Source organism: Brachypodium distachyon, chromosome 2 (assembly GCF_000005505.3).
Source record: "Brachypodium distachyon strain Bd21 chromosome 2, Brachypodium_distachyon_v3.0, whole genome shotgun sequence".
Taxonomy (NCBI): domain Eukaryota; kingdom Viridiplantae; phylum Streptophyta; class Magnoliopsida; order Poales; family Poaceae; genus Brachypodium; species Brachypodium distachyon.
In genome coordinates, this window is record NC_016132.3 from 7,739,777 (window position 1) to 7,761,032 (window position 21,256).

Consider the following 21,256-nt stretch of genomic DNA (forward strand, 5'->3'; position numbering starts at 1 on the left):
CTTCCTTGAGTTCTCCCTCGGGGAGAGGCTTGGGGATGTAGCGCTCCTGAGAATTGGTTTCGGATGCTCCCGTGCTCGAAAGCAAGTTAATACTCTTGGATGATTCTCCCTTTTCGGCGCACTTGGTCTCGTGGCGGTAAAGTGTCTTCCTGTCGGAAGATTGCTCGCCGCGGACCGTTATCACGCCCTTCGGCCCTAGGATCTTCATGCACAAGAAATTGTGGTGGATGGCGGCACAAAGACGGTTTAGCATCGTCCTCCCGAGGATGGCGTTGAAGGAGGCCTCCATATCCACCACGTCGAAGCGTACGAGCTCGGTTCGATGATTTGCGGCGTTTCCGAAGGTCGTGAGGAGCTCAATTTGTCCGAGCGGCTAAATGGACTTTCCTGGTACGAAACCTGTGAGGAGATAAAGGGATGGCTAAAGCGAGCCGTTCTTGTATCCCCCCCGTGGCTCCATCAGCTTTTTTAATGTGCTCAGATATAGGATGTCGGCGGAGCTTCCGCCATCCTCAAGAATCTTCTTGAGCTCACAATTGGCGACGATCGCCGTCACAAAGAGGGCGTCGTCATGTGGGAAGCGTATCCCCTTAGCGTCTTCTTCGGTGAAGGATATTGGCACGCTCGCCCACTTAGGTGGTGGTGTCGGGGTGAAGGTTCCCACGACATTGACTTCGCGAGCGTACTCCTTGCGTTGTCGCTTTGATTCTCGTCCCGTTGCGGAGCCCCCGAGTATCACTCCTACGTGATGTGCTGGTTCCTGGAACGGGAGGTTGTCTTCCTTTGGTGCTGGGTCAGCGACGAGGACGTTGGCGGGGCGTGGAGCCTCGGCTGTCTTCTCATCCTTGCGCCAGGCCTGCATTCGCGCCTGGAACTCTTTGCGGGCTACGATGAGCGTGTTGCACTCTTCGGTGCTATGGCTTGCCGAGTTGTGGATGAGGCACCTTCCAGCCACTCCCTCGGTCGGACGAGGTGGCTTCTTGGCTTGCCAAGTCTTTTGAAGTGATGCTTACCCTTCGACGGCGAAGATTTTCCGGGCTTGGTCACCGGCGCCCTTTTTCCCCCACCTCTTCTTCTTCTTGGAAGACGAAGCGGGTGCAGGAGGTTTGTCGGACGAGTGAGTTCCTTCGAGAGCGGCGCGTGGCGCGTCCTTCTTGGCGATGTCCCCGTCTTCGCCCCGGGCGTATTCTTGCAAGATTCGATAAAGCTCTTCGGTCGTCCTCGGTGGGTTACGACTTAGGGCCCGATTCACTTCTCCTTGGAGAAGACCTTGCATGCATGCGTCGATCACAGTGGTCAATGGCGGGTTGGCGATTTGGTTTCGCACCTTTGCAAAGCGATGGAAGAAGTTTCGGAGGGATTCCCTTGGCTTTTGTTTCACGGCGTATAGCTCGTGAGCCTGCACGGGCTCCTTAAAGTTTCCTTGAAAGTTGGCGATGAAGACCTCTTGGAGACGTTTCCATGAATGCACGGAGTTCCTCCGCAGGTTGTAAAACCAAGTTTGCGCCATTCCGATGAGCGCGAGCGGAAATAGGTTGCACATCTCGACGGGACCTCCCCGACGGCCCGTATGGCGGTGGAGTAGACATCCAGGAATTGAAGAGGATTTGACTCCCCGTCATACGGCCGTATCATGGGCGGCTTGAACCTTGGCGGAAAAGGCGCGTCTTGGATCTCCCGAGTGAGCGGGTTGCAAGTCGGCCGATTCTTTTGGTTCCTTCGATGGCGAGGTCCTCCCTCGTCTCTCGTCGCTAGAGGGGTCGCTTGGAGAATGATCTCGACGTTTTCTTGGAGGGTCGGAGCATCGACGGGAATTCCTTTCGCTGTCGGCACGGGTTCCGGATTCCGCCACTTGCTCGTTTCCATGCACGCTAGGGTATCGTTCCTCGCGAGGCGCAGCTTGAGGTGGTACCTGGTGGGCGCCTTGTTCGACCCCGGTGGGGGGGAGCAAGGGGCGCTTGCGGGGCATTCGCAAAGCGAGGTTGATGTTGAGGGTGTGCGATTTGGAGAGCACCTTGCGGCGGAAGCCCCCAATAAGGATGATACCAAGGAGCTCCTTGGGCGATCGCGGCGAGCGCCAGTGGAGGTAATCCTGTGTTGGAGGGGTCGTAGGCCGGGACTCCTTGGTTTTCTGGCGCGGATCCTCCCGATGCCACATGGTTTCCTCTTGTAGGTTCCGAGGGCAGGGTTACCACTGGTTGTACAGAAGGTGGCGCGAAGCCCATCGAGCGAGGCATGCCGAGTTCCGTGTCCCCTACGGGGGCGGTAACCGTAGGCAGCTCGCCGATCCTTGCCACTACATTGGTAAGTGTCGAGGGACCGCCTACGACAGTTTCGAGCACCTCGATTCCTTCCGGGACGGCCGGTAGCGGAGGGGCGACCGCGACTTCCGTCGCAGCGACCATGCTTGTAGCAGCGTCCGGAATGGTGATGTTTTCTTCTTCCTCGGGAGCCCCCGAGGCACTTGCTTTCTTCGTTTGCAACCGTGTAGACTTCGCGGCAAGTTGGGGACCCGATGAAGTAGGCTTCGTGGGGGCCATTAGATCTTCAATTGCGGCGAGGGTTCCCCATGGTCAGCGCCACTGTTGTTGTTCTCGACAACAATTAGAGTAAGGGGTGCCAATGCTCGATGGCACAAGTGCGGGTATAAATGTAGGCATGTACGCCGGCCTTATAGGGAAGGTCGCCGTACACTTGGACAAGTGGACACGTCGATATTTTTTGAATAGGTTCGGTCGACCCTGTGGGTGCGACTTAATCCTATGTTAGGAAAGGCTTCGAGGGGGTTGTTAACCGATGGCTTGGGTCGAGCGGATCTTCCCAAGACACCTTTTGGCGAGAGGTTCGTCGGGGCGGCCTCGTACTTGGACCGAACGTGTCTTTCCAAGTATCGAGGTTAGGATACCCTCGGAACTCTAACACAAACCCATTCTCCTTCGAGTCCGGACCGAACGCGTCTTCCCGGATCTCGAAACTAGAGCTCTTTGCAAGAGACTCTAGCCCTCTCCCCTTGAGTTTATTCAAGTTTGAGAGTGAATGATACATGGCCTCATGGGGGGTATTTATAGCCTAAGGGTCCATGACAAATGACCATGGCTACCCTTGAGGGAGAGAGAAAAGTGGGGACAAAAGGGTAAAAGTAGTTACTTTGGTCCATAACTTTTGTGTGCACCATGTGAGAAAAGTAGGGCTTGGTCCATGGTCCACCATGGTCCAAGGGCTCCCTCCTCTCACTTTTCTTGCCCCCCCACTCTAGCTCATTTGCCCACTTGACCATGGCATGAGAGGCTTGACTCGTTGACTAGTCTTCCTCTGCCACGTAGAATTGACCGCGCCACGTAGGTGTCTTTGACTCGTGCTTGCGGAATGTTGACTTGGTCGTCACCACGTAGGATTTACGGCCCGGCACATATAAAAGTTTTATTTTACTACAACAAGTTTCATGTGTCTTATATTAGAGAGATGATCAAGAGAAAAGATATTACTACTCGTGTCAGGCACAGACCTTTTTGGTTGTGATCACGTGATAACCTTTTCTTTTCCTTTGCGGCTCTTTCTCCTCTTTGTGTTATCACACCACAGACCTATTTTATTTCTCACTTTTCTCTCTCGTATATTTTGTTTCTTTTGTAGATGAAATTTTGAGAGACACTTGTTTCTTTTGTATTAATTTTACTCGTGGGTACATATTACACTGCGTCAGGTGCATGTACACCAAACAATGCTAAATAAACAAATTTATTTAGTAAAAATTCTACGAGATTCATTGTCGTGTATGATAATAAAAATCAATGATTGTTATCTAAAATTTAGACATGCGGTAGATGTTAGATGTACACGAAAACACATCAAAATTAGTACATCACGACTTATGATAACTAAAACTAGTACATCATGCCAGTACCAAGTACCTCGCCGGTTGTAATTACATCAACTATTCATTGTTTATTTAAAATTAGACAATAATGCATATGTTAAATTTACACGAAAGCACATCAAATTGAGTACAACATGATCCATGGTAATGAAAGTTAGTGGAACATCATCTGCAAATAATTAAAGTTGCCATCGGTACGAAATCAGTGCAAAATTACAGCTACAAATTAGTGCAAATTAGTCATGGGCGCATCTTGGTCAGGCGGTGGGTGCCGGACGAAGAAGAAGACAGAGGTGGCGTCTTGATGCCGTAGATGTCGAGCGCCGTCGGGGAGCAGAACTTGAGGCCGGGGCCGAGGGTGGAGATGCTCAGCCGCGGCGGCAGAGTAGAAGGTCGTCGACGGGCCGACGGCGCCACACCGGCGGCGGCCTCGTGCCTGAGCGCGTGCACGGCCGCAGCAGGCTGCACCTGCAGGTCTTGCGCCTGGCCAATCGCTCATCCGTGGTAGAGGATTAAGAAAATAGAGTGGGCATGCAATTAAATACGGTGTGTGGATCCGTGGAAGGAACTACTCCCCAACCGCGACCCAATCTTGCTTGTTTTTTTTTTCGAGGGCGACCCAAGCTTGTTCAAACACAGAAGTAGCCCGCGCCACGAATCCAGCAAGTCCTCCAACCGTCGGACAATCACCGGTCACCGCCGCTGCGCAAGCTCCCTGCATGCCGCCGCCGCCTCTGCCGCAGGCGCTCCACCACGCCTTCTCCTTTCTCACCCGCCTCGACTCCCCGCGGCACCTCCTGCAGACCCACGCCTACCTCCTCCCCCGGGGCGGGCACCGCAACGCGCGCCTCCTCTCCGCGCTCCTCCTCGCCTCGCTCCGCCTCCCGCTCCGCCCCCACGCCCTCGCGCTCCTCCGCCGCATCCACCCTTCCTTATCCCTCAACGCCGCCGCCAAAATCCCCCACCTGCGCGGCACCCTCGGCCCGCAGCTCCACTCCGTCATCGTCCGTGCCGGGCTTGCCTCCGACGCGCACGTATCGGCCAGCCTCATCCAGACGTACTTCTCCTGCGGCCGCGTCGCCTCCGCTCGCAGCGTGTTCGATCAGACGACCGACAAGGACATCTTTTGCTGGAATGTCATGATCTCGGGGTATGTGAAGTCTGGGAACTTGGCTTGCGCGCGCGAGCTGTTCGATGTTATGCCGGCAAGGAATGTGGTGTCGTGGACGACTGTGATTGGGGCATATGCGCAGATGAAACAGCCAGTGGAGGCAGTCGAGGTCTTCCGGAGGATGCAGGTGGAGGAAGGGATCGAGCCGGATGGGGTGGCGTTGCTGTCGGTGTTGTCAGCTTGTGGGGATCTTGGCGCGGTTGATTTGGGGGAATGGGTGCACAGGTTCGTGGTGAGGCGGGGGTTATGCTGGCAGATACCACTGATGAATGCAATCATTGACATGTATGTTAAATTGGGGTGTGTTAGGAAGGCAGTGGAGGTGTTTGAGGGTATGGATCAGAAGAGCGTTGTGACTTGGACGACGGTGATCGCTGGGTTTGCGTTGCATGGCCTTGGTTTGGAAGCTATTGAAATGTTTCGCCGGATGGAGATGGAGAATGTGGCACCAAATGACGTCACCTTTCTTGCAATCCTGTCAGCATGTAGCCATGTTGGATTGACTGATTTGGGTCGCTGGTATTTCAAAATAATGGTTTCTCAGTACAGGATTAAGCAACGAGTTGAACACTATGGATGCATGGTTGATCTACTTGGCCGTGCTGGTTATTTGATGGAAGCTCAAGACTTGGTTCAGGACATGCCTTTCAAGGCAAATGCGGCAATATGGGGAGCTCTTCTTGCTGCTGCTCGGACACATGGTGATGCTGAGCTTGGAAAACAAGCTTTGTTGCATTTGATTGAGCTTGAGCCTCACAACAGTGGGAACTATATTCTTCTATCTAATATTTATGCAGAACAGGAGAGGTGGGATGATGTGAGCAAACTTCGAAAGCAAATGAAAGACAGGGGCCTAAGAAATGTACCGGGGGCAAGTTCTATTGAAGTCGATGGCATGGTTCATGAGTTCACTTCGAGAGATGGATCACATCCTTGCTTACACAAGATATGTAAAGTACTATGTGAGATCACCACTGACATGAAATCCATTAGTTTTGTTGCTTTGCTCCCTGAAGCATTGCATGATATTGAAGAAGGGCAAGATCATTAAGTAAGAGCACTATTCACATCATAGGCCAGGTGTGCCAAGCTAAAGTTCAGTGAAATTGGCAGCATGGTTAACGAGCTCACACGGTCACACCTAGAGTGAATTCCATCCAAGGAATGTAAGAGAATAAGCAGTGGTTGTGTACAGAGGGTCGAAAGTCAGATAGCTCATCCTTGATGGACTAGTTGTTCCGTGAGAGATTTTGTTCTTTGGATCTAAAGTGAGCAAGCGCGCAGCTTTATTTACAGGTACGAGAACCATCTACCAACTACAACGAGCCTCTTATTTGATATTGACTGTTCAGTTGTTTCCACAGGCTTCATCTTTTGCAACATATATTGAACAAATGGACCACACCGTTTTTAGCTTTACCTTCATTTTTCTAAAAGGGAACGCAAAGCCTCCCGGCCTGTGCATCCTCGGATGCACTGATGCACATTTTCAGCTTTAATAAAAAATGTATAGTATAGTCATTGAAGTTGCTGTTCTCAAGGAGTCCTTATTGCGTGCACTACTATCACATCTAAATGAATCAGCGAAAATGCTTTAGAAACTTAAAAGTTACTTTCTCTGAGTTGGTACTGTGCGGGTTCTTCTTTATATACTGTATCAGATACTTTTCAGTATGCTATGTCGAATTTCTCATACAATCGTTCGTTCGTTATTAATTTATTACACTTCCTTACAAGTTCCATTTTGGTCCTACGAGAATCCAGCTGTAATCAAACCAACTGTTGCAGCAACGCAGCACCAGATCAGCAATTCACCTACTACTCTATGTCAAACCGGCAATACATTTCCTGAAGTAGTGCTCTCTTAAAACTGAGTACTACCTCTTAAAAATGACAAATTACAGTTACTTTAGAGCATCAAGCTCTGAAAGAAGTCGTGCTCTAATCCAAGGCTGACAGTGCCTAATCCTAGAAGAACACCGACCCATGCTGTTCGGAGAGCTTGAAAGAACTTTGTCAACTTTCCTGTACACAAGAACACAATCAGTAAACATAGAGCCTCTGCAATAGGGATTAGGGACTATATATACAATGATAGAAGTGCAAGTCAAGACCACTGAAACGAACAAATGGTGCTATTTTTTAGGCTATTGTGCAGTTCGTTTTATGTTAAAAATGATAACAAGGTAAAGATTTAGACTACATTTTTGTAGTGTAAGACCAGGTATATTCCATAATTTTCATTAATTGCTATATAAACTGTTATCCTATTAATAAATGATTTTGCCAATTCACTATCCTTCATAGAAACAGCTTAAACAATATCCTTAGCTACATAAAGACTCATGTTAGCATCGTGTGTAAGTCTATATTATCAACCATAACTTGAAGTTTCAGAGTGCCTATTCTAGACTCACTCTGGGATGGAACTCTATAGCTTATACTTAGTAGCTCTTCAGTTTTCAACAATGAAGACCAGGACTATGCTATATGTTCTACAACTTACTCTCTAGCAGCAATTGGAGTAATCAGTAAAACACACATGATAAACCAGTTTTTTCACGTTTCTTTGCATGTGCATGCTTGTTGTCTTCAAAATGATCTGCCACCTGTACATTCTTTCGATTTGTATTGCCTCAGCTATGCTTAAAAGTATTCGGTTTCCACTAAAATTTCTATAAGTACCATTCTGCTATGATCTTTTCTCAATGTGCCTTAAAATAGCAAAATATGGATTGTGGATAGGATGGAGACAACATCTCTATACTACTCCCTCCGTCCCATATTAAGTGTCGAAATATTACATGTATCTAGACATTTTTTTTATGTATAGATACATCCATATTTGGACAAATTTGAGACACTTAATATGAGATGGAGGGAGTATATATGATTCAGGTTAAATCATTGGCAGGTGTTTGCAAGACTTGACTAGATGTGGATGCAGCACAATTTATTTATGTTATACAAATATGACATTAAGCATCACATGATTGGAACTTGATCTTTTCCCCTTTTTTTCTCTAAAATAATCTACTTGTGCATATGTATATTGTAAAGTATTTTTTATATGCCAAGCCATTCTCCTACTTTGATTTCAAATTTATATGAAATAACATTAGAAAATCCAGATGGCGCTAGATGTATAACGATGACCTTCTGTTGGCAAAAACAAAATTGACAGGATGTTGGCAAATACATTATCCTGGAAGCACATTCCCCAATGTTAGATTGCATTACCTATGTTGTGTTCCTCTTCTTGGAACCTGATTCCAGGATTTGTACTTGGATCAGCTTTTGATTCCTTTTCTGGCTTTAGCATGCACTCATTCAGCTCTTCTTGAAGCGATCTTCTGGACCTCCCATGATTTGCAAGAGTTCCACTTTTATGTTTCTTTGATTCGTCTTTGCTGCAAAATTCTTTTGATGGAGGACTGCATAATTCTACTGCAGCTAAATGATTAGCAGTGTGCCTGATATCCTTTAAATTGTGTGGTGGGTAACGAAGTGTCATGTCGCTTTCTTCATCATGTACCTGTTTACAACCTTCAGTCTTTTCCATCTTAATTGGTGAAGGAATACTGGGAGTTTCCTCTTCAGTTACTTTGGGAACAGTTAGAACCATTTTATTTTGACATGTGCCAGTGTTTTCAAGTATTTGTTGGTGGATCCATTTATCAATGTCTATAATCCCTCTGTCTTCAGTTTTGTTCTTCATATTTCCTGATTCTGTAAGTTGGCATTCTTTGAAGGAAAGACCCTGTGATGGTTTCTCGTGTTCTGAGAAAATCACCTGTTTTATCTCGTACTCTGATGCTTCTTGGCTGCATTCAGTTCCATCTAGTATGCTCGGTGTCCAATTCATGTCACTTGTCATGGAGAGACTGCATTCAGAGCTGCATTCTGACTGCCAAGTGTTAGCATTTAGTGGAAGCCTTACAGATTCAGCATAAACTGAGGAAGGCCTTCTCTTTGGTGGCACTGGTGGTTTCATCCTGTTAATGCTGGGAATGCTGTTATTTAAGCCTATCCTTTGCTGGCTAGCAGCAGTTGGCTTCATGAACCTTGGCAGCCCAGAAGAAACTTCTCCACGATTCTTCAAACTTCGTACATTCTTTAATATGTCAATCTTCAGTTGTTCAGTGGATGGATGTGAAATGATTAAATTTGTGCTAAAAGATGGCTGGGGCCCTTTCAGATGCTCCATTGTCTCCTCAAGCTTCTTAACTTTTCTTGTAATATCTTCACATTCTTGTTCCAAATCACTGACCTTCTGTTCTAACTCCATTAGCAAATGTTCCTTCCTTGCTTTTACCTCCTGATTGAGAACAATATATTAGTTCCTTTTTCTGTAGAAAAGAGTGTTATGTAGTACATAAAAATAGAAGCCAACATATAAAACAGTTAGGTAGCTTATCATGGCAATTTCTGGTTTCTGGGACATTCATTTCCCTCGAACAATTTCTGGGACATTCATTAGTCTTGGCAGATTTAATAGCCTCTTATTATTATCAGGAGTTGTCTTTTTATCAATTCAAATGTCTTGGTATTAGTTTTCATTAATTGAACTACTTTAATGTTTGACAAATAGCAGTGATGAATATATTCAGTTTTTTTCTCTCAAAAATATACTCATGTTAGTCGTAGTTGCAAAAGCTTACTGGCGATTCTTCACTTTCTAGGCGAATGCTTCTCACTCTTGTTGCAAAACCCAAGGTACAGATTGTCTCACAAAAATCGTTCTCATCTGGTCTGATATGGACAAGCATCAATGTTTTTGACTCGCATCCTGTGAACATGAATACAGTATGATGAGCTACACGAAATCTGGGTTTGTAAAACTAGAAAGCAATAAACTGCCTTTGAAACACTTAGCGAGTCTCTGTTTACCTAGAGAGTCTCTCAGGACTTGTGTAAGCTTACTATTCCTGCAAGAAAAAAGTGAAAGGTTACCGTTGTCTTGAACTTTACTGATGAAATGGCAAACTTTTGTGCCAACTGCGGAGCATGAGCATGAGGAATTTCACTTACCTGTAAGGTACATGAGCTTTTTTAGTTTGTAATGCATCAATCACATCCCCTAGGGCTGACAGTGACAAATTAATGGCTTTGCCTTCCTTGAGCCTTTTCCCAGTTGCTTTTGTCTTTACAAGTCTTTCACTTCCACCTAGATCAATCATCCATAATTTGTTTTTTGCTTGTTTTCTCTCAGGTGCATTGAAGGAGGTCAATGATATGCGAATCAAACTGTCGCATAAATGAATAGAAAAAAAGAGTACATGTTAGCTATCCCTCCATCTTGTTCTGTTTCTAAAAGCAGTCATTTTTTATTCAAGCAGTAGCTTTAATAAGCATTTGTTATCAACTTTTGATTCAGGGCCTCTTTCAGTCAGGTGCAACCATGGTTAATATCTTCTCAATTGCTACAAAAATAAGATATACTTTCTCAATTTAATAAATATGTTACCAGTGAGATCTGCTTGATGTGGAATTAGCCATCGTGGACGCTGTTGATCTAAGACGGGTCCCCATGCCATATAATCTTTTCACTTCTTGAAAATTATTCACAGTAATTGCCACTAGGTTTTCAATCTCAATGCCACCATCAGGATCTGTTTTAATTGAGAGGCTGTATCCAGAGATGCATTAAATACTGATTTACATAAACAAACGATGGTAAGGGTGCACAGATATATAACATAAAAGCTAGTTAACCCACACTATCAAAATTACAGGAACAACTCAAACAACTCATATCTCAAGCAGATGATGTAAGATTCTCTTTCGTAGGAAATGATTCTCTTTCAGTCAGATCCTTAAAGGCATTAAATTTCAAAGTTACATCATTCACATATTTCCTTGTTGTCTATGCATTAATGGTGTTTACATGTACAAGAAATCATGACCGATTATGTAACCTGTGTTGCACATATGTAGTAGTATAGGGATGGCACAGTATGTCACTCTTGTGAATTTTTTTCAGAACTTTAAATTGGACAATAGTGATACTAAATAAAATCAATGATCTAAATAATTTCATAATGACATGAGGTATATCTTTACTTCTTAGAGTTGGTGGTCGTCCGTTCACTCCACTAAGACTATTCCTTATAATGCTAAAAAAATGAACATAATTACACCCATTCAATATGATAGATATATGTCATGATCTTTTGACTACAACTGATTGGATTGATGCATATCTTTAGATAATTGTTATCCAACGCATAATTTAGGAACATGAGAATATCTTTACTTCTTATAAAGATCTGAGTTGTTGGTCATCCGTTCATTCCACTAAGACTTCCTTATAATGCTAGAAAATGAACATAATTACACCCATTCAGTACGGTAGATATATGTATCGCAATCTTTTTTTTTTGCAGGGAATTTATCTTAATCTTTTGACTACAAATAATTGCATTGATGTATATCTTTTGTTATCCAGCACATAATTTAGGAACATAAGGATAAAAGTGCAATTAAGCGACTTATGCAACAAAAAATCCGTAGCGCGCATGTTCATTTAGGTAGTCTTCATATAAGTTCATAAAGTTACTTCTACAACCTGAAGCCAGGAACCTGTACATGTATTTTGGTTTGATGTGGAAATTATAGCAGCAGATTCACATACCCTGACAGCTTTATATCAGTGCAGGCACGTGCTAACCAAAAATTGGAAAATATTGACGAGTCAACCGAGCAAGCTCTCATGCCGTTAGATTGGAAAGAATTCTGCAGCATACCCAGAAAGTTCACCCGACTGAATTTTAATGACTTCCAACACACCTCTTAAAATATTCAACCATAGCTGCAGTACATTTTTATAGTATGGATTCAATATCATTGGAAATTGATTCAACATAATTTGACAATGAACACTGAACTGACACTTGTTAGTTATTCATTGCTGTTGCTCTACATCAGTCAGGATTCAGGAACTGACCCCAATTCCCATTTCTTATGTTTGTTATAAGTGGGAAAGTAGAACTAACATATCTTAGATATGTTATAGTTTGTTTCTCTTTGTATTCTAATAATAAAACATACGGTAAAAGAAACCTCATTACTGGTCTTGCAAGAAAGTTCCATCAAGTTAGCCAATTACCTGGGCGCATTCGGAAACCCATTGGTTTTGTTTCCTGGAACTAACAAATCTCGAAGGTTCCCCATATATATCTCGAGCATACTGAAAGTGAACAAAAACCTGTTCTTGCTCTCCGAAGCTCGATCGAATAGTACTTGAATCCCACGTGGTATGACACCCAAATCTGTAGGCTTTCCTTCCTGATTCATATGGTAATAGATTGCGAGTAAAACATCTGCCTTTCTATCTTTTGATAGTGTTTGAACTTTTCTTCTATTCTTTTGTGTGGAGAAAGGAGGGCATAAAAGGTCTGGATGGAGTAAATCTTACCATTGTATAAGTTTTTCCACTACCTGTCTGGCCATAGGCAAATATACAGACGTTGTAACCATCTATAGCAGATTTTATCACTGGTTCGACTTCAGAAAATACATCACCTGGAGAAGTATGCTATCATAAGTCAATTTTATTCAAATGATTGGAAAGAGTAGCTCCTATTGAAACAATCGGATTCAATACCTTGTGTCGAGCATGGGTCGAAAACCTTATCGAACTTGTATTGCTTTCTCTTGGTTTCAGCAACTTTTAAGAAAACATTACTCTCGTCCAAGGTGAACATGGTTCTGTAACTGTAACTTTCTTCATGGCTGAAAGGCCTTATACGACAGAACACCCTTATACTTCCTGGGGAATAAAAGGCACGATAATTAACTGATAAGTGCACCCATTATTTTACCTTGAAGTGTTGCAAACTAAAAGCAGTTAAATTTGTCTCATTGACAAAGTTCTACCTTTCAAATCCAAATAGTTATTTAGTGTCTCTCTCTTCTGCACTGTTATCTGCTTTAGATGAGCATTAAGTGAATCCATTTCATCTGCATATATGATAAAAAGAAAGAAAATATTTTCAGACATGCTTAGAGGTTTTGAGGTCAAGAATTATAAGTACATACCTTGAATCTTTGCAACCTTAGTGTCTGATTCTGTCTCATCATGCTCAAATTTATTTTGAGCCTTCTCTTCCGTTGCTTTCTGTGGTTTGGTTGGCGTCAATTCCTTGATGATGTTAGATACTGATTCAATCCAGCTGGGTGTGAGGTACTTGTTGAAACCCTTGAGGGATGACAATGTATCCGGCAGACTCTTCATGGTTTTCCCTGATGGCTCATCCATGATTATCACGCTGCTCTTATTTCCTTCTTTATTGGTGATTCCGCCTGCCATTTTGGAATGAGATTCTAGAATTATACAGAAAAAAAGAGAGTGACGTTATGTTAAAGTCAGATATAATCCAAATTAGACTGTTTCAGCACGCTTAGTCTACCACACATAGTTGACATCCAAGACCTCTTGTATGATTTTCTAATCCTTTTCTGACCAAGTGTTCTGTTGCAGTTAGACTCGAGAAGGATATAAAGGGAAATATGCTAAGAAATTTCAAAATACCAAATCTGTAGAAGATGAAAAGATATTGGTAGTTCGTACCTGCACTTCCATACTGAATCAAACGCCTAAGGTGTGCACGAGCAAAGGGAGTTGCCTCTGGAGAACCCATACATTGCTTAAATCCTTCTTGGAGTTCCCAGGTCTCTGTCACATTTCAGGGAAAAGGTGAGTTCTACTTCAAGGCCTACAACTACTACATTTCCTAGGTTAGATAAAACAGAGATCATCATGAAGCAAGGCAAAGGAAAGAATGCATCGCTTTTTCTTGCAGAGTAATTCAAGTGTCAGATAAGGTTTTAAAGCATTGGAAGAGAAGAAACTTTGCAATACCTCAATTCCTCAACTAGCTCTTTTCACCTTCACGACAGTTTCTGTGCTCTATATCCATCACCTTGTCACTATCAAAGATGACAGTGCCCAACCACAACCAGTGAGAGGAATTCTCTACATCAGCATTGCAAGCACCTCCTGTTGATTTCAGCATTTTGAATCTTGACAGTATAATCCGCCATGGCTGCTACCTCCATAAACAGCTCCTGCAGCTAAAGATCAATCGGAATACTCCGTTGAGATTGCTACTTCAACTATGTGATCAATACATAGCGAAAAAACTGACAAATCAAATCATATGCGCCATACCTGGGATCCTTTGGTCAAGGGAGGGGAAATCCAGTCAGAACTCTAAGCAGTCCAGTTGCCCCCTCTGTGTGTATATGTTTTCAGTGTCTTTCTCGTGGAGAGAGAGAGAGAGAGAGAGAGAGTGATGGCGATTAAGTATGACAGAGCCCATTATAAATTGTGTTCTCTGGCGTATGGGTGGATGTGTGTTTAGTTTAGCAAGTGAAAATCAGTCCTGTTTTGCTGTCATCGAAAAGCTCACCTACCATGTGCCATGCTGAACTTTTCAGAGAGGCATCAAGCCTGAGAGAGGCAACAGGTGGGAAAATGTTGGGCACTGATCAATCTTGTGTTCATCGCTCAAAACAAGAGGTGCCATGGTATTTTTCATTGGGTTCGTACTACTGTCCAAGCAGCAGCGCTATTCCCGATCAAGTCAGCAGGAACAAATCGTCCTGGTACTGGTTCACTCACGAGATGCTCCCAGTCTCAGTACATGACCAGGTACATTCATCATACATGTAAACTTTTTATTCCCTTCCGTCTTGCCAGGTATAACTGAACATTGGTCATTGGGTTTTCCTAGACCCTAGCTAGACAGCCTCAGTGGTGAGCTAGTCTTTTCTTATATTGTTGTGCTTAAACAACTTTTTAAAGGTTAATTGTGTGATTAAATAATCTAGTAGTCTTATACGTAGAAATAGAGAAACGGCATGTACATTACTGGTGCCATGGTGCCTTTCATGGATGGTAGAACAGAATTGAAGCAGCTAAGATTGTCTTACAATATGTTTTGCTGGTGCAACTAGGTATCTGCTGAGAAAAAAATAATTCTCTTCCACTGAGGCAATTATAGGTTCTATTATTTTCTAGACAATCCAGTGAGGCAATTAAGCAATGAGATACATGATTGTGTTGATAGGTGGGTCTCAACTCTCAACAGGGAAGTTTCACCGGGACAAGGGTGTCCGGTGATGCCGTGACCAACTGTGACTAATAAATCAAGGGCCCATCACTCATTTCGAGAGATTTGGCTTGGCTTCATCCTTAATTACTAAGGAATTGCATCCTCAAGTACGCTCTGCTGTCCAACAAAAAAAGGGAAATGAATGTTCAGAATCGACTACAGATGTTAGGATGCCAAATTAAGGGCACTAGTACTCTGAAAGTTTCCCTCAGCTATGAAAATGCCTACATTTGTTTCATCTAAATTGTTTTTATATACGTGCAGATTGCCAGGTCTGATGTGCCTAATCAAAGTCGGCCATTCATGGGCACAGAAACTGAACAGAGGATCTCTTTTATAGATCTGGGGCGATAAGATGAATTGGAGCCATGGGCCATAGGAATCATGAGTACAGTACTTGTCTACTTCCCTGTGTATGGCCCAGCGTCTTCCTGGCTCCCTTGTCTCTCGCTGGCAAGCACGTTTGAGCCCTCAGGTGAGTAAAGACATGGCCACTTTTTTATTCCTTCATTTCTTTCTTTAAAATAGAAAAAGGAAGGGAAAAGACATGAACATGTTGACGGCCACATCAGAGATGGAGGAAGTTACCAAAAATTGACAGACAACACAAAGAGAGCAATGGAATGAGCTTGAAGGAAAATTAAAGTGACTTGCAAGCACTTGATGTGAGAGGTTCTTGCATTACAGCCTAAAGACATGCATGTAAGCATGTTGTTGACAGATTTTATGTTCAGTACTTGTTACCGAACTTTGGTTTGTATTTATAGTAATCGTAAGCTCTTTGGAATGAAGTATTCCACCAATTGAGGTGGATGCTAAAGAACTGAAAAATTCTAGAATGGTCCTGGTTATGAACCGAAATTCTAAAAAGTCAGCAAAAAGGTGTTTTTAAGTAATATATGGGCAGAAATATTCTGTAAAAATCTGCTACAAGTTACTTAACTGGTACCGTGACAACTTGTTTCACACAACTCTAAAAGGACCATATGTTTTTACAAACAAAGCTAAGTTTCCAGCCACGTATTACTTGCATGCTTTTTAGAATTTTAAAACTAAAGAAATGATTTTTGGTTCATATATGTGTACCTGTGTCCTCAGAATCCAGACTACTAAAGAGTTGAGGTGGTAGGCCAAGGTTAGCTTGAATTTGCAAATATGCATGATCATCCATCTATGCATGCAAATCAATGACTACATATCTACATTAGGATATCCTATTTATAAGGTTGTTGTTTTTCCTTAACTTTAAGTCACATTTCAGTCCATTTGATGAACATCGAAATAGATTATATTTTTTTGAGGCATCAAAATTGATATATAGCTCACCAGCCTTACTACAAACTCAACTGTCATAGAATCAGTTTATGTCTACAAATTTATCAGGAAGCTTACAAACAGCAAACTATTTTTTTTTCATATTGGGCACACATATTTGAAACTTTGTTATATAACGAGAACGCTATGACATAAGTATAATATTAGCCTCATACCACTTGAGATGCAACAACGGGTATGACACAGTACGTGGAAATGTATATATGCCACGTGTCAGCTCAAAAGAGGAAAAAGAAGATGACATCGGTCATACAACCAGTAGAGGCAAGGTAAATCCTAACAAGCATATCATCATCGGAATTATCATTATGTATGCGCTAACAAGCAAACATTGCTTATCTCCTACACAATGCAGATGAGTAAGTTCCATTAACTCATATTTGCACCAACCGACTGAGCACAACACGTCAAGACATAGGTAACAAGCTAGGTTACCAAATCAAGAACACAAATAGCATAAACCTACCAAATTAGAGTTTTACACCAATATTTATATATGCGACTCTTGTAGAAAACAAGTCTCACTCAAAACTTCAAAAGCATTAACATATTCAAGGTTTTGGTTGGAAAGTAGAAGAAAAGCTCCCTCGAATGGGGGAAAGACTATTGAATTTAGTAAGAAAAGAGAGCTCTTTGTTTGACAGCATCTGCTAGAACAGAGAGCTCTGTTTTACATACCCAAACAAAAATACCACCCAACTCTTGTATCATAGTAAAAAAGCACCTACATTTACATGCACCCCCCGGCGTATGCCAAATAACCGAATAAGTGTGTCATGTCTTCCATACTTGTTTTTGAAGGAAATGTGTGCCATCATTCAGTCCGCAACTTAGCCTACCAACTTAAAACCCAAAATAGCCCACAATTGGGTGTGAAATCCGAGCCATTCTCCATGGAGTACAATTAATACCCATCAAATGGAGTACAACATCTAAGTATAGAGACCATATCTTCTAAGGTTAGTCGATCCATTAATTAAGAAAAAAATATTTTTCTAGTTAATTAACGAAAAAGGCAAAGACTGTAATAATGTCATGAATGACCGCATCAAAGACCACATTGGCTCACCCACACTCTCTCAACGCACGCAACTGAAAAAAGATAGCCGTCGAGTTTGCCACACAGAAGTTGTCGCCATCACACAAATACTCCTCCAGCGACTCCGACTTCCCCCGCCAACGTGCTCAAGACCTATACCATAATGTACAATTAATGTTGAAGTTTAGCCCCAAGCATTACAAAGAATATAACTTTAGCTCTTTCCAAAACATGGATCCATTCCTTTCCATTTCGAAATTTAGCTGACCTCGTAAATTAAATGTTCGACAATACTAACAGGAGCGGGAGAATTCAACAGAGAGAAACGGGGCGCATGTTTAGCTAGGAAACCGGAACTCCCAGCCATGTCCTACTCCTTCCCTGCCAAACCGACTGACAGTAGGGCCCACCGCGGTGCGCAGCTGGCCGCCAGCGTGGCACGCGCCCGCCTCGGCCATGACGTCGTAGCCATAACCGTAGCCATGCAGCGCCATGAAGAGCCTCTCCTTCTCCAGCTCCTCCCTGCCCATCCTCCTCGGCCTTATCTCCTTCCTTATGCCGCTGCCCGTCGTCGTCTTCGCCGGTGGTGGCGGCCCGCGGGCCTTCCTCCTTCCGGCCCCAACAACGGCGCCCCTGGGCCGAGCCCTGACGGGCACGGGCACGGAATCCAGGCCCATGAGCTTGGCCACCACGCCGGTCTCGCACCACACCACGCTCTCCCCGCCCACCGTGTCCGGCATCGGCATCTTCCCCTCCAGGCGCCAGTCCATCTCGCACCCGAGGCCCATGGCGGCGGCGTCGTGGTAGCTGCTGAAGGAGGCCCGGCACGCGGCGGCGTCGCGGCCGTCGAGGGAGAAGCGCGGGTACTGGCTGAGCGCGTCCCGGAGCACGTGGTCGGCGCTGCCGCGGTCCACGCACGACATCCGGCGCGGGACGGCGTGGTGGCTGCAGCGGCGCTCCTTCCTGGCATGAGCTGCCGCGGCAGCCTTCGCCTCCTCCAGGTCGAGCTGCAGGATCATCTGCTCCAGGGTCAACTGTGGCTGCGGGGCCTCGCTCTCCGTCTCGGCCCCGCCGCAGGAGGACGGGACGGTCAGGAAGGACGACGACGCGGCGTCGGCATGATGCCGCCGCTGCTGCTGGTGGTCGTCTTCTTCGTGGATGCTGCTGCCGTGGGCGAGCTGGTGGTGCTGCGTGGAGGTGGAGGCGACGCCGTGGCAGAAGCCGCGGATGATGCCGCGGCGCATCGTGCGGGAGGCGGCGGCCAGCGGGTTCCGGAGGAAGAAGAGCGAGCTGCTAGTACTGCTAGGGCCGGCGGCCTGGGCCTGCTGTTGCAGCAGTTGGTGCTCTCTCATGTCAATTGTGTCATGGTCGGCCGGCCGGTGCATGCAAGGAAATGCATGACGCGGTACGCTGCTTGGTTAAAGGCCGGGGGTGCGGTTGCACGGGAGCTAAGTGAGTGTGTGATGGGACGCGCGCGCGGTGGGTGGTGCAACAATGGGGATCACATGACATGATGGGGGAAATTATTTTGCAAGGGATGATGGAGATGGATGCATGAATCACAACTCAAATTAAACTCACACAAGTGCAACTATGCAACATATTTCAAGTTTGAGCTAGCCATTGTAGATGTATTGTGAGTTGTGACATGGTGACCAGTGGCGGATTCAGGATTGTCTGGAGATTAGGGCTAAACTAGGCTAAATATGGAAGCTTACGGCTAATTTATTGTTAATTAGCTTCTTTTGTCAAATCACCATTACAATGTACGTGTATTAGCTGGCTCACACCTAGGGTTGTAGCCCTAGTTGCCCTAGGTGTGATTCCGCCTCTGACGGTGACATTGGCTTCCAGACACGTACCATAAGGTTTTCCCCTGGCAAAAAAAGAATTATCACATTATTTTGAAATACTTAATACTACATGTGCATGTGTTTATATCAACAAAAGATATGTGTGTTATATTTTGAAATGGAGGAAGTAATTAGTAAGTATTACTCCACTTCAACCGTTGTTAAAAAGTTAAAATGTCCAACTCTTGTGTAACAACCTGTTGCTGCCAACGATTGTCGTGACATGAGTAGGAGGATAAATGGCTGCTCCTAGGGAAGAAGAGAACCGAAGAAGAGAGATTTTTTCAGTTCATTTCTCTTCGATCTTTCCCCTGGGCGCACCTGCCTTACTCTTGTAACCAACACGCCATGCCACCAGCCACTTCCGTAGGCTTATGGCCCATGTCCGTCAAGCCCAAGACATTTTCGGGGTGTTGTGTGTTGCATGTCGTTACCAAATTATCTACACCAAACTTTTTCGAGAAAACACAAAAGATTTGTGTCTTGATGTATTGATAAGAAAGATAGTTGTTTACAAACCTACGTTACCAAATTATCTACACCAAACTTTTTCGAGAAAACACAAAAGCTTTGCATCTCGATGTATTGATAAGAAAGATAGTTGCTTACAAACCTACGAGTGGGCAATACCCCAAATACAACTCCAAGCATCTAGGGACTAGGGTCTGTCGCGAGTATCCCTCTGAGGCCTACGACCCTAGCTTTCACCCTATATCGAGTTTCAGCGTTGAGCTTGTCGAGGAGGGAGATGATGCTGGGGTAGCATTGTCAGAGACGGCGGTGTTGCCTTGCTTCCAGATTCACCAAGCTATCAACAATACTAGATGCATTGCCCTTCCTGACACTTGGAGTGGTTGAGCTTACGATCTCTTGGCACCAACCCATGAATGTGTCTTTGACGATTGAAGGGGATCGGATCCAAGAGAGAACCTCAAAGCAAAGGGTGCGGGAGAAGTAGCAGTAACCAATTTATCACAATTTTAGTTACGTTGGATTCGTTGAGTATTCGAAACGATCTCGGACTCAACAGATCCTTCTTAATTTTGAGATAATACAAATTCAGGTGGGGAGCCCCCCCCCCCCCCCACCCCCCCGCCCCACCCACCGATTACTCAAAAAATATACAATTTTAGTTACGGCCCAAAATAACAATAAAGTCAGTTCTTGAGAGCAGTCAAGCGTATATATATCCAAAGTCTATGTCATCGGTCCCATCTCTCTTTTAGAGCAAGTTTAATAAGGCCTAGTCAGGTGGCTATAGCACATGCCATGTCACTGAATTTCTATGTGAAAGAAAGAGAAAGCACGAGAGAAACCAAAGCAGTCGATCGAGGAAGCGCCCGACTAGCACATGCTACGAGAAATGCATCGGTCCTTCAATGTACTAGCATTAAATGTTTTAATAGCTATGGTAGCCAAGCTAATAGCCAGCTTGTTATATTAGTGCTTACTTAGAGTAAGAATAATAGTTGTAGCCAACAGCTGGTTATAAGCCATCTAAAACCAGTCTAATAGATAGCATATATAATAGTAATATTTTATTAAAACATGGCACACATTTCAGTCTCACAGACAACCTAGGATCTTGTGCTACAACTGGCTATTAACATACAGCCTGCTTCCTCTTCCCTCCCCTCCAACTAATCACAAATACTCTTTTCGTACAACAAAAGATGTCTCAACTTTGATCAAATTTGAATGCATCTATACACTAAGTCATGTTTAGATACGTCCAAACTTTGACAAACTTTAAACATCTTTTATTGAACGGAAGAATTCTTATAGCCAGTTTATAACCCACTGTTAATTTTTCTGTTATGATGGTTTTAAATGACGTGTCATGTGTACAGCGAAACTATTAAT

At 44.3% G+C, this 21,256-nt stretch overlaps 3 protein-coding genes across 18 annotated transcripts; 1 reads left to right on the plus strand and 2 right to left on the minus strand.

The window, feature by feature from the left end:
• Window positions 1–4,188: 4,188 nt before the first annotated feature.
• Window positions 4,189–16,062, plus strand: LOC100843144 (pentatricopeptide repeat-containing protein At5g56310). 15 transcript variants are annotated; one of them, XM_024459474.1, is made up of 5 exons: window positions 4,189–6,344; window positions 10,261–10,329; window positions 13,531–14,703; window positions 15,122–15,273; window positions 15,431–16,062. In XM_024459474.1, exon 1 carries the CDS (start codon window positions 4,597–4,599, stop codon window positions 6,097–6,099), a length of 1,503 nt encoding a protein of 500 aa, XP_024315242.1. In that variant the 5' UTR covers window positions 4,189–4,596; the 3' UTR covers window positions 6,100–6,344; window positions 10,261–10,329; window positions 13,531–14,703; window positions 15,122–15,273; window positions 15,431–16,062. The 15 variants fall into 15 exon arrangements, with proteins under 15 accessions (XP_024315242.1, XP_024315236.1, XP_024315241.1 ...); XM_024459468.1 differs by lacking the exon at window positions 15,122–15,273 and having other exon boundaries at window positions 13,531–13,746; window positions 13,853–14,703; XM_024459473.1 differs by lacking the exon at window positions 15,122–15,273 and having other exon boundaries at window positions 13,531–13,746; window positions 14,490–14,703.
• LOC100824487 (kinesin-like protein KIN-14B) lies at window positions 6,723–14,054 on the minus strand. 2 transcript variants are annotated; one of them, XM_024459465.1, is made up of 13 exons: window positions 13,912–14,054; window positions 13,621–13,725; window positions 13,089–13,352; window positions 12,927–13,010; window positions 12,655–12,819; window positions 12,466–12,572; window positions 12,157–12,335; window positions 10,516–10,677; window positions 10,080–10,295; window positions 9,939–9,976; window positions 9,710–9,837; window positions 8,289–9,366; window positions 6,723–7,073 (listed from the first exon to the last, which is right to left on the minus strand). In XM_024459465.1, exons 2-13 carry the CDS (start codon window positions 13,688–13,690, stop codon window positions 6,958–6,960), a joined length of 2,607 nt encoding a protein of 868 aa, XP_024315233.1. In that variant the 5' UTR covers window positions 13,691–13,725; window positions 13,912–14,054; the 3' UTR covers window positions 6,723–6,957. The 2 variants fall into 2 exon arrangements, with proteins under 2 accessions (XP_024315233.1, XP_014753496.1); XM_014898010.2 differs by having other exon boundaries at window positions 13,089–13,373.
• A 1,109-nt stretch (window positions 16,063–17,171) lies between the features above and the next one.
• LOC112270895 lies at window positions 17,172–19,234 on the minus strand. The gene is made up of 2 exons (XM_024459481.1): window positions 17,809–19,234; window positions 17,172–17,693 (listed from the first exon to the last, which is right to left on the minus strand). The coding sequence occupies exon 1, from the start codon at window positions 18,923–18,925 to the stop codon at window positions 17,879–17,881; it is 1,047 nt and encodes a 348-aa protein (XP_024315249.1). The 5' UTR covers window positions 18,926–19,234; the 3' UTR covers window positions 17,172–17,693; window positions 17,809–17,878.
• Window positions 19,235–21,256: the final 2,022 nt, after the last annotated feature.